This window comes from Armigeres subalbatus, chromosome 2 (genome assembly GCF_024139115.2).
Source record: "Armigeres subalbatus isolate Guangzhou_Male chromosome 2, GZ_Asu_2, whole genome shotgun sequence".
In the NCBI taxonomy this organism is placed as follows: domain Eukaryota; kingdom Metazoa; phylum Arthropoda; class Insecta; order Diptera; family Culicidae; genus Armigeres; species Armigeres subalbatus.
This window is the reverse complement of record NC_085140.1, coordinates 364,509,685-364,524,431: the sequence shown is the minus strand read 5'-3', so window position 1 is coordinate 364,524,431 and position 14,747 is coordinate 364,509,685. Positions and strand designations below refer to the sequence as shown.

The 14,747-nt window shown below is 42.6% G+C and overlaps 1 protein-coding gene across 1 annotated transcript; it reads right to left on the bottom strand.

Moving 5' to 3' along the window:
* Positions 1–7,243: 7,243 nt before the first annotated feature.
* Positions 7,244–12,015, bottom strand: LOC134210091 (uncharacterized). Its single transcript, XM_062686110.1, has 2 exons — positions 7,998–12,015; positions 7,244–7,941 (listed from the first exon to the last, which is right to left on the bottom strand). Exons 1-2 carry the CDS (start codon positions 12,013–12,015, stop codon positions 7,244–7,246), a joined length of 4,716 nt encoding a protein of 1,571 aa, XP_062542094.1.
* Positions 12,016–14,747: the final 2,732 nt, after the last annotated feature.

Genomic DNA, 14,747 nt, shown 5'->3' with positions numbered 1-14,747 from the left:
CTGTGGCCATGAAAAAGCCACGGCTGGGAGGGCGTTTTTCGAGTTTTATCTTCTCATTTGAAGCCCACGGTGAGTGTGAGCTTCGCCGCCGTCACTTGAAACACTGAAGGCAAAGTCGAAGCAATTGTGTTAGATGGGTCGTAAAATCTGCTTGCCGTATAATAGATACATTAAACGGTCTTGCCCCGAGGGCGGTGCTGGTGACTAATTGATTCATTAATGCGCCGTTAATTATCGCAATGATACGCTTCAATGGTGTTATGTTGTGGTTGTGGAAGGATTTCGATTGTTCTATAAATCCAGTAATGAATTGTAGTTAATTCATTATAGTAAAAATCTAACATTAAAAATCAAAACATGTATTCTGGGAAGTTGAGAACTAATAATATTACCCATCGAAACATCAATTTCACCATTAATTTAAATTCTATCTTGTTTTGTTGTCAATTTTCGGATTTAAAACAAAGGCAATATAGTGTTGACAAAATTTTTACCTTTATTTTTAGCTAGAGAACGAGAATAGATACACTGTCCTGTCCGGAATTTCTATCTAAAATACTGTCTAAACTTCTGGTGACATGTGTCAAGGATTCTTTGTTCCATTAAGTGAACAAATAATCCTTGGCACATGTCACCAGAAGTTTAGACAACATTTTTACGCCCTTTTTTGTATTTTATCCTCGTACTTTGTCTTACTTGCTTACTTACTCTTATTTTCCTTGTCATTCTGCACCTTTTCTACCTTTTATGCTTTCATTGTTCTCTCGTTTTCGCTTTTTAGCTTTTTATACGTGTCCTTATTTTAATTTTCCTGGCTTCGTCTGGTTATCTTTTGGTTTATTCCGCTTCCACTTTTTTAATATTCCTTTGATAATTTCTATTTTTATGTGCTTTGCTTTATAAACATATTTGTATCTGCGTTTGTGTCATCTTATTTTACCCAATAGTGGGCCCTCCTTAGCCGTGCGGCTACAAAGCAAGACCAGGCTGAGTTCGATTCCCGGTGCCGGTCTAGGTAATTTTCGGATTGGAAGTTGTCTCGATTTCCCTGGGCATAAAAGTATCATCGTGTTATGATATATGAATGAAAAAATGGTAACTTAGAAACCTCGCAGTTAATAAATACTTATTTTTATCCTTGAGCAAGGGTAAACGGAAATCTGCATCCAGACACCTGAGGAGGTTAACTCAGGTAGTGTAGGAATGGGACCCTTTCACCAGTCCGGACCCCCGGCCCGCAATTAAGCAACGCATCAGGGCTCACGCCTATGCTAACGCACTTGACGTTAATACACACAATATCGACTTCAAGGGTGGTTACCTCACTACGCGTCGATTGCAAGCTATGATAGTAACCTAGCGGTCCGTATCATAATCTCACGTTGGAGACGAGCACCCCGACAACAAACACCGCGTATGAACCGCAATAACCTCTATATCCACATACGGAGGTCCCCGCAGCCCACCTGCGACATGTTAGTTGTCGGGGTGAGCAAAGTGCTCACTGCATCACAGATGCCCTTACTGCATTCGTTGGTTTTGTTCAAGACGCCACCACCGCTCACTGTGGTCGGATATCATGAAATCATGGCATTAATAAATAACTCCTTAGGGTTGCCTCATAGAAGTTTGGTGTCTTCCACAAAGTTGTTGCATGATAAGTAGGCCTTCACATGGTGATAAAAATCTAGTTCGGAACTCTACCGCTAGGGCGGTGCTTCAGCTAACTTTTTATATGAGCATGAGAGGATGATGGTGTCTTCAGCAAAAACCAACAATTCAGTATTTTGAGCAACTCTTGAGAAGGAACTATCTTTGAAAAGGCTTTTGATTCTGAATAACAATGCATTTTATGTGAAAAAGTGAGTTTATATCCAAAATTTGATTATTTTTAGTTTAATTTTGTATCTATGTGAAATATTTATTTCCACATAATTTTTCTGCATCTCGGAGAGTAATGTATAGTAGTGTCTGAGCAGATTGGACCATGAAATAACTTGCAGAACGCCTTAATTTTTGGAAAATATTCAATATATGATGAAAAATCGATTTATTTTCCTACTCCCTCCACTTCCCGCTTAGATTTTATCTCGGATAGAATCTTTGGGTTATAAAGAATGTAACGGACGCGAATTCGGTTGCAGAATTTGCCGTAAATCTTCCACAGTGCCTTAATATTTATATAGTTCAGCATGTGTTTGACGGAAACCTTGTCACTTATTCAATCAAAGTAGGCCGTAAAATTCATATTATAATAAGCACATAAACTTTCTGGGCTTCGTTTCGGTTATTTTGCAGTATTGTTTCAAAATAAATTGGTCTGGAATTTAGCTTAGAAATCACTAAATGACGCTACAGATTTGGTTCCCTTGAAGTTAAAGTTAGTACACTCTGGACGGATTTCGGAACAAGATGGTTTGATTTTATCCACATTATTAACAAGCTCTGACTAGATCATATCAAAACGTAAACTAATTAACGTTGTCTGTAAATCTATGTCTTATTCGAGGAATGTGCCAATAATAAAAATTATAAAATGTGTATTTGATCAGATTCGTCAGAAATACCATCGGGTGTCAGTATATTCGAAGATATTCTATTTTCGTCTTCAAGATCTAAATCGTTGAAAATGGGCTCTTATGAAACATCACCGGAAATTATGGAACAGCTCCTAGTTATGAAAAAAGATAGGTACGTTCTTCAATGATTAATGTACAAAACATTTTGTATTTATATTATGTTCTGCATAAACAGTTCGTATGCCAACGTTAAATAAATATTAAAATGTTTACAACTATTATTGAAGAAAAATATAGTATCAGCAAAAAATTTCTATTGCATGGTACTATAAATGGTAGTAATGGTAATTGGTAGGACTGCATCCAAGAAATTTGTGGCGTATGTTAAATTGAGCGCAAAATCATTCAGTTGAGCAAATAAAAGTAGGTCGATTGAGAGTTACGGCAAGTTTCTGCAACCAAATTCCCCTCCATTTTATTCTTTACAACCCAAAGATTCTATCCGAGGTAAAATCTCGGTGGGATGTGGAGGGAGTGGGAAAATAAACCGATTTTTCTATAAATTTTAAATATTTTACAATAATTAAGCTATTTTTTAGGTTGTTTGTCGATTAAATCGGGTCAAACCCTACCATATATTACTCTCTGGGATACAAAAAGTTTATGCGATAATAAATATTATACATAGATACAAAACTAAACCAAAAAAAAATCAAATTTTGGGAATAAAAGCACATTTTTAACAAAAAAGGCATTGCATCTCAGAATCAAAAGCCTTTCCAAAGATGGTTCCTTCGCAAGAGTTGCTCATAATACTAAATTCTCAAACTTTGCAGAAGACACCATCAACCTGTCATGCTAATATAAAAAGTTAGCTGAAGCGCCGCCCTAGCGGTAGAGTTCCGAACTAAATTTTTATCGCCATATGAAGGCCTACTTATCAAGCAACAACTTTGTGGAAGACACCAAACTTCTATGAGGCAACCCTAAGAAGTTATTTATTAATGCCATGATTTAATGATATCCGACCACAGTGACCTGTCCAGCGTTAAATTCTGTTTCTATGGTAACAAGTGGTGCAGGGTTGCTGTTTTTTAATAAACACGTATGAGATATGCAGTTACACAAGAATTCGCTATCAAAAAATGAAATATATGTTCGGTGTCAACAGTATTTTTAGTATAACTTCTGCTACTTTCATCATATGAAAATTGTTTTTATATGAAAATTTTCCTTGAAATGTCAGAATGCGGTTCCTGTATTTCATGTAACTTGCTTCAAAAAAATCAGGATAGTTTTCTAGGTTAAAAATATCCCCTTAAATGGTAAAAAAAGTCAAATTTTCACCGATGAAATATTTTAATCGACACGGATCCTTAAACTAGAGGTCAAAAACTATGACCTAACGACTTAACATCCAAGGTGCATTCAATTTGCATAATAGTTGCCTTTAAACATAGCGTGCAATTGCTTTGCTCTTACCACATCATGCATCAGATAATTCCTTAAAGCTTACAATATTTTTCAAATTGGATGGGCAAAATCAGAGTTACAATTCAAAACGAAACATATTTTCTGAATTCAACAAGGATATTCCTCGACGAATAATTGGCTTTTCCATCCTTGAAGACAACTACTTATATAAAGCATGCTAATATTGAAGAGACGGTCTCGCCGATCCAGGACAAACATGTGGAAATTCGGTGAGAGAATTCCATTGTATATATAACATCGAAACTATATGATTATATAAAAGTACCATCAGGGCACCCGATTGAAGTGATTTGGAGGGGAAGAGTGGAATCGTCAACTTCCTATTGTTAACATCTAGTGGATAAAGGGCGGTCTCTTCTCGCCATCTATATATTGGGTCAATCTGGGAAACGAGGGCTAGATTATATTATTGTATGAACGAACTTTTTTCTAGAAGGAGATTCTCTATTAATCCCGTGGATTCGCATAAGTGTCTCTGCTTATGGAACCACCCCACCCATTTTTCGCCCTTCATACAGGAGTTTGATGAAATATAAACAATAATATAATCATGATCAAATCGTTTGTCAGATATGGCCAGTGCTATCGGCAGGTGCCTTGCTACAATAGATGGTAGTATCATCATCATCATCATCATGAATATGGCGTCGTTAAAAAAAATAATTAGTCGCTTACCAAGGCGATTTCCAATATATTTCTTTCCCAACTAACATACTATTCCTTTCCAGTGCGCCTATGGAAATGAAGAGGATTCCTCGGTCCCTTGTAGCAATGAGTGTCGAACTAGTTTTCTCCCCTTATCCTAATTGACTGTGAGGACGTGGGCGGCATCGTTCATTTAATTTATTTAGTCTACATCTAAACAGATAACACTGAATCGACAATTTGACACCACAATACACGGTTCGAGGTCGCATCTCTCCAACCTCGAATATACTCCACGCTCGTCAAGTCGTTTTGCACCTGATCTGCCCATCTTGCTCGCTGCGCTCCACGCCGTCACCTGCCGGATCGGAAGCGTACACCATCTTTGCAGGGTTGCTGTCCGGCATTCTTGCAACATGTCCTGCCCATCGTACCCTTCCGGCTTTAGCTTCCTTCTGGATACTGGGTTCGCCGTAGAGTTGGGCGAGCTCGTGATTCATTCTTCGCCGCCACACACCGTCTTCTTGCACACTGCCAAAGATGGTCCTAAGCACCCGTCTCTTGAATACTCCGAGTGCTTGCAAGTCCTCCTCGAGCATTATCCATGCTACATGTCCGTAGAAGACAACCGGTCTTATTAGCGTCTTGTACATGACACATTTGGTGCGGAGGCAAATCCTTTTTGACCGCAGTTTCTTCTGGAGCCCGTAGTAGGCCCGACTTCCACAGATAATGCGCCTCCGTATTTCACGACTAACGTTGTTATCAGCCGTTGGCAAGGATCCGAGGTAGACGAATTCCTCGACCACCTCGAAGGTATCCCCGTCTATAGTAACACTGCTTCCCAGGCGGGCCCTGTCGCGCTCGGTTCCGCCCACAAGCATGTACTTTGTCTTTGACGCAGTCACCACCAGTCCAACTTTTATTGCTTCACATTTCAGGTGGGTATACAATTCTACCACCTTTGCAAATGTTCGGCCGACAATGTCCATGTCATCCGCGAAACAAATTAATTGACTGGATCTGTTGAAAGTCGTACCCCGGATGTCACACCCGGCTCTCCGCATGACACCTTCTAGCGCAATGTTGAACAACAGGCACGAAAGTCCATCACCTTGTCTTAGTCCTCGGCGCGATTCGAACGAACTGAAGTGTTCGCCCGAAATCTTCACACAGTTTTGCACACCATCCACCGTTGCATTGATCAGTCTGGTAAGCTTCCCAGGAAAGCTGTTCACGTCCATAATTTTCCATAGCTGTACGCGGTCTATACTGTCGTATGCCGTAAAGATCAGTAAACAGACAGTAAAGATCTGATCCGTCGTTGTCGAGCGGCCGTCAACGAAGCCGGCTTGATAACTTCTCACGAACTCACTCACTAATATCACTGGGATATCACTTTGACTTTGTAGGCGGCATTAAGGATGGTGATCGCTCGAAAGTTCTCACACTCCAACTTGTCGCCTTTCTTGTAAATGGGGCATATAACCCCTTCCTTCCACTCCTCCGGTAGCTTTTCAGTTTCCTAGATTCATACTATCAGTTTGTGCAGGCAAGTGGCTAGCTTTTCCGGGCCCTTCTTGATGAGCTCAGCTCCGATACCATCCTTCTTCTTCTTATTGGCATTACATCCCCACACTGGGACAGAGCCGCCTCGCAGCTTAGTGTTCATTGAGCACTTCCACAGTTATTAACTGCCAGGTTACCATTTTTACATTTGTATATCATGAGGCTAGCGCGATGATACTTTTATGTCCAGGGAAGTCGAGACTATTTCCAATCCGAAAATTGACTAGACCGGCGCCGGGAATCGAACCCAGCCACCCTCAGCACCCAAGTAGCACATGCAACATCTTCCGAAAAGCACCTTATTTCTATTCAGTTTCATTAAAGGCATTGGAAAAACACGAAAATGTTGCATCAATGTGTCAAAAACGTTCGAATTGTGATCAATGTTCCATTTACATTGCAATGCAGTACGCGTTTGACATTTGGAAACAAACAACCTAAGAATACTGCTGTTGTGACCCCCGGAAATAGCGTTCTAGCACCAAACTCCGACACACAGCACGCCTTTACCGGTGTGATAATCGTGCAATAATTGCAACGCACAAACGGGTTCTGTTCTTCGGTTTAAAGCTTTTGAAACAAACTTCACAGCACTTTAACGGGTTTATAAACAGTTTATTTGCTTTAAACACTTATTACTACTAAACAGACACTTTATTGGGCAACTAACAATACATTTATTACATTTACTACTTCTAATTTAACTTCTAATAAATTTCGGTTGCCAGCCGAGAAAGATGGAATTTTTTGAATAATGCTCTAAGTTTCGGGAGGTGGTCTTTTATGAAGATAGATGGCGGAAAAAAAAAGTTCGTTTCTAATCGGAGCTTTCGAATCGACCTTAACTTATATACAAATATATATGTGTTGAACGTCACAGTGCAATAACTTTACACCTACCCTAATGCTAATACACACAACATAGCCGGCCACCTAAATTTGAAAGCTCGAATTTATATAAACAAACTATCACGATGCAGACGAACAGGAATGGCGTTATTTCACAAAACAATTACTTAATTATCTATATTTTCAGCTAACTGCGTATCGGAAATATCGGCTACGGCATTCATCGGTTGCTGGTCGAAATTAAGAGGAAAAATTCGGGTCGCAGGTCGTTTGTAGGTTCCACTAGCTGTTCGCAAAGTTACGACCCTTACTACTCCGTCTGCTCCAGGATGAATTTGTTCGATGCGTGCAATAGGCCAATCGATGGTAGGTTTGCCGTCCTCCTGAACAAAAACCATTTGGCCGATGTGGACATCAATGGGAAGTGTTGTTTTCTCTCGACGATGGTTCAGTTCTGTGAGGTATTCTTTCCTCCAGCGATCCCAGTGCTGCTGGACCAATTTTTGCAACTGTTGGTAGTGGTTTAGTCGGTTGGTGGGAATTTGCACGTAGTTTGGTTCCGGGAGGCTTATGAGCGGTGCCCCGATGATGAAATGACCGGGAGTGAGGACATCTAGCTCAATAGGGTCGATGGATAAGGACGTAAGCGGTCGGCTGTTCATGTTTGCCTCGATTTGTGCTAGCACTGTTGCGTAGTCTTCGTAGGACAGCTGCGTTTTTCCGAGCACTTTTCTCAGTGTTGTTTTCGCGGTTTTCACAGCGGCCTCCCATAGACCGCCGAAGGTTGGTGCTCTTGGCGGAATGAAGTGCCACTGAATTCGGTGTTTGCTGCATTCTCGGTTGATTGATTCTCTGGTGTGTTTCGCTTCGAGAAGACGGTACAATTCGGTCAACGTATTCGACGCCCTTGAAAATTTGTACCGTTGTCCGAATGGATTTCTGCTGGCATCCCGTGGTGTGCGATGAAGCGACGTAAGGCTGCAATAAAGGCCTCTGTGGATAGGTCACAGACCAATTCCAGATGCACGGCTTTGGAGGCGAAACAAACAAATACGGCAATGAATGCCTTCCGTGGTGCTGCTCGTCGGTGCGCTGGTTTTAAGTAAACGGGTCCGCAGTAGTCCACTCCAACTACGGTGAAAGCTCTACATGGTGCTGTGCGGGACTTTGGCAATTGGCCAACGGGTTGAGAAACTGGAGCAGGGTTTAGGCGATAGCATTGCGGACATTTGCGACACACAAAATTGGCGATTGTCTTTCCGTTAACTGGCCAGAATTCTTGATGCATTGTAGCTAAGGTCATGCGAGGACCGGAATGCATGCATTGTTCGTGATAGTGCTGTGTTATGAGGCGTGTGAGTGGGTGGAATTTTGGTAAAATTATAGGGTGCTTTGTGTGGTAGTTCTCGGAGGAGTGTTCAAGTCGTCCACCGAGTCGAATGATTCCCTTTTCATCGAGGAACGGGCCAAGTAGTTTTAAAGATGACTTTTTGGAGACGGTTCGCGTTTTATCCAGTTGTTTCCACTCTTCCACAAATACTTCCTGTTGCGCCAATTTCGACAATGTTTCCTTAGCTTGCTCTAGTTCTCCTACTGAAGCGAATAGGTTTGGGTGGCAATTAGGTTTGCGACGACATCGATTCACAAAACGAAGAATTAAGGCAGTAATCCGAAGTAAACGCCAAAAGCTTGAATAACGGTGGAATAGAAAGTTATGCTCTGGTGTTTGTTGAATCACGAGTGCTGTTTTTCGGCGTTCTAGTAGATCCTCGGGTGGCGTACCAGTTGGGTGCTTAGGCCAATATTCCTCCTCGTTCGAGAGCCATGATGGACCGCAGCGCCACACAGTGGTGACGGAGAAATCTTGAGGAAGCATTCCACGTGAAATCAAGTCAGCCGGGTTTTCAGTTCCTTTCACGTGATTCCAGCTGTGCCCGTGGGTTAACTGTTGAATCTCTGCAGTCCGGTTCCCTATGAAGGTTTGCCATGTGTTAGGTGGGGCCTGAATCCAATGAAGCGTCACCATTGAATCTGACCAGAACCAACAAGAAACTCCTTCCATCTTGAGTGCTGCTGAAACTTTAGCATATAATTTTGCTCCCAGGAGTGCAGCACAGAGTTCGAGCCGAGGTAAGCTAACGCGCTTGAGTGGTGCCACCCGTGATTTGGCTGCTATGAGCTCAATTTTGATTTGCTTCGCCTTGTTGATAGAGCGCGCATAGATGCAGGCACCATATCCAATTTCCGATGCATCGGTGAATACATGGAACTGTATAGAGACAAAATCCGGCAGAAAGATGAAGCGAGGTACCTTATAGTCGTTCAGAATCGGCAACTGTGCCACAAAATCCATCCATTTGCTTGCGATTTCCTCCGGAACTGGATCGTCCCATTCAACAGCGGTTAGCCAAAGATGTTGCATTCGGATTTTTGCCCATGCGATGACTGGCGAAACAAGTCCAAGCAGGTCGTACAGCTTGGCAATCGTAGAAAATATCTTCCGTTTTGTCCAAATACATTCTTCTGACGATGGTTGAACCTCGATGCAAAGATGATCTGGTTTTGTTTCCCATCCGATACCAAGCGTTTTTATTCTCTGATCTTCTCCAAAGTGTAGAGTTGTATCACCGACAAGAGCCTCGTTAGGAACATTTTTCAAGACATCCGAATTATTTGAAGACCATTTCCGAAGCTCTAGACCTCCTTCTTCCAACAAATTTTGCACTTCCTTTTGAAGCAGTATTGCCTTTTCCACCGTGGCTGCACCCGACAGGAAGTCATCCATATAAAAATCTTCTTCCACGGAGCTGGCTGCATGCTCGTATTTTTCACCCAAATCCAAAACCAGTTGCTTCAGTACCCGGGTAGCGAGAAACGACGATGGAGACAATCCGTAAGTGACAGTTTGTAGCTCGTAAACTGCTATTGGATCCGAAGGATCGAATCGCCAAAGAATTCGTTGGAGCGGTTTATCGTCATCATGGATCAGAATTTGACGGTACATTTTTGCAACGTCCGCCACCAGGGCAACGGCATGTTTCCGGAATCGAATCATTATTTCAAGTAGTTCGTCTTGAATAGTTGGCCCTGTAAGTAGAGCTTCATTGAGCGAATAGTTCGTGGAAGTTTTCGCTGATCCGTCGAAGACCACACGCATTTTCGTCGTTGAGCTTGTTTCCTTAAATACAGGATGGTGTGGAAGATAGCAGACAATTTTGCCTTCATCCAAGCTTGAGTCATCCGCCACTCCAATGCACTTCATGTGACCCAGCTCAATGTACTCCATCATGAAGTCACTGTACTGCGATCGCAGATCACAGTTTAGTTTCAATCGTCTTTCAGTGTGATGAAATCTTCGGAGAGCCATCTGTTTCGATTCACCAATCATGCTGTTGAAATTCATGTGCTTAGGGTACCGCACAATATACCTGCCAGTGTCATCACGAGAGACTGTGTTAACGAAATGTGTCTCACAATCTTCCTCTTCCTGTGAGCGTGGTGTTTTAACCGTAAATTCTTCCACTGCCCAAAACCGTTCGATTGCCTTGTCCAAAGATTCCACCTTCGCAATATGGCAACTAACCCGCGACTGCCCTTCCATACATGTAACCTCGCCAGCTGCTACCCATCCAAATACCGTATTGACAAATACTGGGAGCGTATTGTCGAATTTACGAGTTTGCAACCGGCCACCATCGCTTATATGGAAATCATAGAAGTATTGGGTACCTAAGACCAAATCGATCGGACCAGAAACGTTAAAACCAGGATCAGCCAAAACCATATCAGCCGGAGGTTTCCATTCTCGCATCGGAATCGAGTATGATGGCTGATCGTCAGTGAGCTGCTCTAACACCAGAAATTCCATTGAAGTTGAGAAATTCTCCGTCCGAGAAGAAATTGTAGTGGAGACTTCATAAGCCGTGCGATTTCGTGATCGACCAATACCAGTTATTTCCACCTTTTTGTCCCGCCTTGAAAGTTGAAGCAGCTTGCAGAGATTTGCCGACATCAAGTTGGCCTGTGATCCGGAGTCTAGAAGCGCCCTTGCCTGATGTATCCTTCCCCAAACGTCCTTCACATTGAGCAATACCGTGAGCAAAAATATATGCGAATTAGCCTGCCCTACCGCCGAATTGGATGAAATTAATGCCATCGAACTAGAAACAGATTCACCAGAGTTCGAAGCACCGCCAGTTGATGATGATGTAGAAGGATTTACGTTTTCATTCGTTGCCGAAGTAGAAATAGAAGTGGGAACAGAACCAGAACCAGGAAACCCAGGATGCAACAACGTATGGTGCTTCTTCGAGCACGTTCTGCAACGATATTTTGATGGACAGTCCCGTGCCAAGTGATTCCGGCCAAGACAATTACTGCAGAGCCGCTTGGAATTAGTGAGCTGCAGCCGTTTATCTATTCCTAAATTTGCGAAAGTTGGGCACTGCGTAATCCAATGCTTTTCATTACAGGCGAAGCAGTTCGGCGACTTCGTTTCAGTCGCCGAGTTGACCGAAACTTTCGTGGGTCGGAATTTGCTTATGCTAGATGACGTTGTCGTTGAAAACATACGCTGATCGACCGAAACCGCATCTAACACCCGGGTTTGCTTTTTGAGGAAATCGACCAACGACCCAAATGACGGTTCCTTATCTGGTGTCACAATTTCTTCCCACCGTTTCTGAATAACTTCGTCCAGTTTGGAAACCAATAAATGGACTAACATTGCTCCCCAACCACTCGTTCTTTCACCTAACTGGTCCAGGATTTTTGTGTTGCGCTCGAAACAATCAATTAGATCGTGCAGACCAGCAGCTGATTCCTTCTTCATCCTTGGGTACTCGAACAACGCATTAAGATGACGTTTTTTGAGGAGATAATTGTTGGAGAACCGATCGACCAAAACCTCCCATGCAACCCTATAATTAGCCTCACTCATCACATATGAATCAATTACCTTTAAAGCATCACCTTTCAAGGAGGCACGCAGGTAATGGAATTTCTGTATGTCCGTGAGCTCTGCCGAAGAGTCAATCAAAGCTACATAAATATCGTGAAACGGAAGCCAATTTTGAAAGTTGCCATCGAACTCCGGCAAATTGATCTGTGGAAGTCGTACGGAGGCTTGGACATTTGGAACTTGATTTGTGTGCGCATTGGATGTGTTTGGTGTCGCTTGACCTTGCTGTACCTTTCTCGCCAACCCTGCTCTTACCTCAAAAGTACTTTCCTTCGAATTCGGCCCTGAGTTGATGGTGCTCTGGCATGTTCTCCTCATTGTCCTCCATGCTCTCGATATCGTTCTGGAGATCCTCGAACTCATTCCACTTTTGCTCGAGTTTCTCTATCCGAATGTTGACCGACTGCTCATCGAACTCCTTGGTGTTTTTCAGGTACTGTTCAATCCGGTCCATGAACTCGAGAACGCTGTCTCTGTTGCGTATCAAGCTCTTGAGTTTCTTCGACGTCGACATCTTGCTTGCACCGAACGGAATTCACGAGATCACCAAAGAGCTGTGGAAATATAACCAGGGAAGCACCTTCCAGAGAAAGTATATTTGATGGACAGGGACTCACCTGGTGAGCCTGTCTAACAGGCCTTGTATACTAATACAATCTCTGGGCAGCAATAGTCCACACCACCAGCAATACCATACGAGAGCTCGAAGGCTGGTGAGCCCGTCTAACAGGCCTTGTACAATAATACGATTTCTGGGCAGCAATAGTCCACACCACCAGCAATACCATACGAGAGCTTGAGGGCTGTAAAATTTAACCAGCGAAGCACCTTCCACAGAAAAGTATTTGATTGGACAGGAACTCACCTGGTGAGCCCGTCTAACAGGCCTTGTACAATAATACGATTTCTGGGCAGCAATAGTCCACACCTCCAGCAACACCATACGAGATCTCGAGAGCTGTAAAATTTAACCAGCAAAGCACCTTCCAGAGAAAAGTATATTTGATGGACAGGAACTCACCTGGTGAGCCTGTCTAATAGGCCTTGTATACTAATGCTCTGGTCAGCAAACACCGCCGGAAACACCTCGCGAGAATTGACGCGCCTTGCACAGGACCGTCCACTACGTTAGCGTTAAGGGAGTCCTAGATTGTTCTTCCTCACCCACCAGTAGTCCAAGATGCACGTTGAAGAATCCGGCCACCGAAAACTCCGTCGAAGTAGTTTTAGAAATAGAACCAAGAAATGACCAGGTAGAGATGAATATAGAAGTGTAATTCGTTGGACAGGTCCTCACCTGGTAGGCCTGTCTAACAAGCCTTGAATGATTATTCAATCTCTCCTCGAAACCAACTCCAAAAACTGCTATGGCTGCGCCCAATAGTTCCAGAAATGTGATATTCGTGATGGCAGCTCGAGTGCATTCACGATAGCTATGGCGCTTTTCACCTTTGTAGTCGCCGAGAATGGCGCCAAACCAATTGTCCGTTGACCCAAATGGCTTATTGGCGTCGGAAATTTCCAAAGAAACGCTATCCTGGTCACGGCACCAATGTTGTGACCCCCGGAAATAGCGTTCTAGCACCAAACTCCGACACACAGCACGCCTTTACCGGTGTGATAATCGTGCAATAATTGCAACGCACAAACGGGTTCTGTTCTTCGGTTTAAAGCTTTTGAAACAAACTTCACAGCACTTTAACGGGTTTACAAACAGTTTATTTGCTTTAAACACTTATTACTACTAAACAGACACTTTATTGGGCAACTAACAATACATTTATTACATTTACTACTTCTAATTTAACTTCTAATTAATTTCGGTGACCGGTTGATCAAGATGGAATTTTTGAATAATGCTCCAACTTTCGGGAGGTGCTCTTTTATAAAGATAGATGGCGGGAAAATAAGGGTTCGTTTCTAATCGGAGCTTTTGAATCGATCTTAACCTATACAAAGCTACATATATGTGTTGAACGTCACAATACAATAACTTTACGCCTACCCTAATGCTAATACACACAACAACTGCAACTTATGTTGCAAACACGAAACAAAATCATCAAGTTGCATATTTTTTCCCATGTAACTTCAATGCGTCCATTAAAATTTATTTGTTTGTTTTAATTAAGTTGCAGATAAGTTGAGTGTGTCTTGATGTTTAATTTAGCATCGTTCAACGTTTTGACAACTCACATTTTTCCGGTGATGGTGCAATCAAGTAACAGAAAACTCGAGAATAAAACTTCAAAATCGTATGGTTTTTATGGTGAGTCAACATGCAGTCCCTTCGAAGTGTTGAATGGTGCTGTGGTAGAGTGAAGGACTATCAATCACAAGATCCATAAATCGAATCCAGTTTTATATTTTTATTTTATTTATTTCCGCTGTAGTGTTTTGCAACATTATTGCAATTTTACTGCAATCGAAGGATGTTTCCGTAGGCTCCACCTCTTGCGCTTTTTAGATTGCAAGAGAGTTATATTTGATGGCACATACGCAAAGATTGTTTCTTTCCGAATAGTTGCAACACAGTGAAATGTTCTGTAGTGAAACAAGTTGTGCTGCTTGGGCATGGTCTTGCTTTGTAGCCGCCCGTCTTACCGCACGGCTAAGGAGGGCCCCCGATACCATCCTTACCAACTGGTTGATTGGTCTTTCGCTGTTGGATGGCATCCTTTACTTCCCTCAATGTCCATCGTCCGCTGAAC

What these genes read in the sequence shown, in the direction of transcription:
- LOC134210091 (XM_062686110.1), bottom strand. Translation starts at nt 12,015, where the DNA reads ATGAGTGAGGCTAATTATAGGGTTGCATGGGAGGTTTTGGTCGATCGG. An exon ending in AGAAATCCATTCGGACAACG is followed by an intron (nt 7,942 to 7,997) that starts GTACAAATTTTC and finishes GTCTTCTCGAAG; the next exon opens with CGAAACACACCAGAGAATCA.